Source organism: Seriola lalandi, unplaced genomic scaffold (assembly GCF_002814215.2).
Source record: "Seriola lalandi dorsalis isolate HSWRI2012SDOR001 ecotype SW California unplaced genomic scaffold, Sedor1 jcf7180002002243, whole genome shotgun sequence".
Classification (NCBI taxonomy): domain Eukaryota; kingdom Metazoa; phylum Chordata; class Actinopteri; order Carangiformes; family Carangidae; genus Seriola; species Seriola lalandi.
The window spans coordinates 1-1,688 of record NW_019472899.1 but is presented as its reverse complement, the minus strand read 5'-3'; the positions used below and the strand labels follow the sequence as shown (position 1 = coordinate 1,688).

The 1,688-nt window shown below is 40.5% G+C and overlaps 1 protein-coding gene across 1 annotated transcript; it reads right to left on the bottom strand.

Annotated features, from left to right (window-relative positions):
* Positions 1 to 4: 4 nt before the first annotated feature.
* On the bottom strand, positions 5 to 1,685 carry LOC111665435 (double-stranded RNA-specific adenosine deaminase-like; the record flags this gene model as incomplete). The annotated part of the gene is made up of 8 exons (XM_023420438.1): positions 5 to 23; positions 130 to 194; positions 421 to 553; positions 676 to 825; positions 903 to 976; positions 1,113 to 1,236; positions 1,321 to 1,472; positions 1,581 to 1,685. Coding segments are annotated over 8 exons (822 nt in total), but the record flags the coding sequence as incomplete, so codon positions are not given.
* Positions 1,686 to 1,688: the final 3 nt, after the last annotated feature.

The following is a 1,688-nucleotide window of genomic DNA, read 5'->3' as shown; positions in this document are numbered from 1 at the left end:
GTGATGATGATTCACTGGGGTCCCTGGCAGAATACAATGACGGACATAGGGACAGACTTCTCAGTATTTAGTACATTGATAGTACAGGTATACAGTTCTGCTCTCCTACCAATGTCACTGAGTGCTTACTGTGTAGTTGATGGGGCAGAGGCAGATGGTGCACCATCTTCGGACACTGCGGACCTGAAGGACACCTAAAATGCACAGAAAAGGTGTTTAACGTAATGTTAAAAATAATCATTTAATGTGAATTTCACCTCAGTGAAACCATTTCATTCAAGTGAAGCTGGTTTTGAGGTGGGCTGCTGCCATTGCTAATATGAGCCATTACCACTAACTATAGTTTTCTGAAGAAAAATCTTCTATTATTCTGCCGAATTATATTTTGATGACACAGAGGGAGTAGAAAATATTAAATACCTGGCTGTCCCAGTCAGACTGTTCTTGAAGAGCAGACCAGGCCAGCTGAGCTGCATTTTGTTTGGCTTCCTTGATACCCTTACCCTCAGCCACAGGGTACTCCTTGTTGTCGATCACTAATTTGTAGAAAAATCTGTGCAGGCAGAGAGGAAATGTTTACACCATTTTTTTAAGATTTCTCTCTCACATCTATCAAGGGTTTTCATACAGTGTCTCTAGTGTCTATTCAGGTTACAGTGATTCAGTCGTACTCACTGGGGGCTATGTGGTGGACCGCATCTTCTCTCTAAGATGTAATCATGGGAACGCTTTGTTTTCTGACAGTAGTGGTTGACAATTCCAATGAAATTTGTCTTTGTAAAGCTGCTGTCTTTGGAGTTCACACTCAGGCCTCTTGTCTTAGTACTGTAATAAACAAGTAACATTTCACATTGATGGAGACATCAAAATTAAACCATGCATTGCCTTTGTGATACACTCACCAGATATCAGAAACATCCTGAGTTAATGCCTCATGTTGCTGACCAGATGTACTGTTGTAATTCTCATCTGCAGTCTGGGGAAAAAATGTGCAATTTTGAGATGGTTCACACAGTAGACTGTGGCCTGCTGAGTATGTCACACATTGTAACACAGTATGTTTTTACTGTAGGTCTATGATTCAGTACTGGTGTGTATCAATATTAACTCACCTCTGTAGTTTTACTGCCATGTATCACATCATATACAAGCTTTGCTGCTTCCTCCTTGGCTTCCCTCTTTGTACTTCCAGAGACAGCTGGGTACTCCTTATCACCAACCACAAAGCTGCAACATCTAATATGACAAAAAACTTTTATTTAATGGATCTTTAAATGCTAACAAAATACCTAAGAATTTGGATGTAGTTTGCATGCTTACTGAACAGTATTATTTGGTCCCGGTCTGGTTGACTCCACAGCCCTTATAGTCAGCCTGTTCTTCTGACCATATTGATTGAGCCAACATATATAGTTGATGTTACTGATACTTGTCTGAAGAACTGGTGCAGTGGAAGCTTCTGTTCCATTTGTCTGTCAAAATAATAGCAAATATACATCAAGGAGACATATGCCACAAATTAGTCTTTTCCTTTTTAATACCTACAATTCAACACGCTCTAAGAGGAACAATAATCTTACTAAGTCCGCTGAGTCCTGGTGTTTGTTCTCCAACAAGCAGTTCAGGGCATTTTTAGCAGCATTTTGCTTTGCTTCTTTCTTGCTCTTCCCCACACCGTCTGGGTAGCC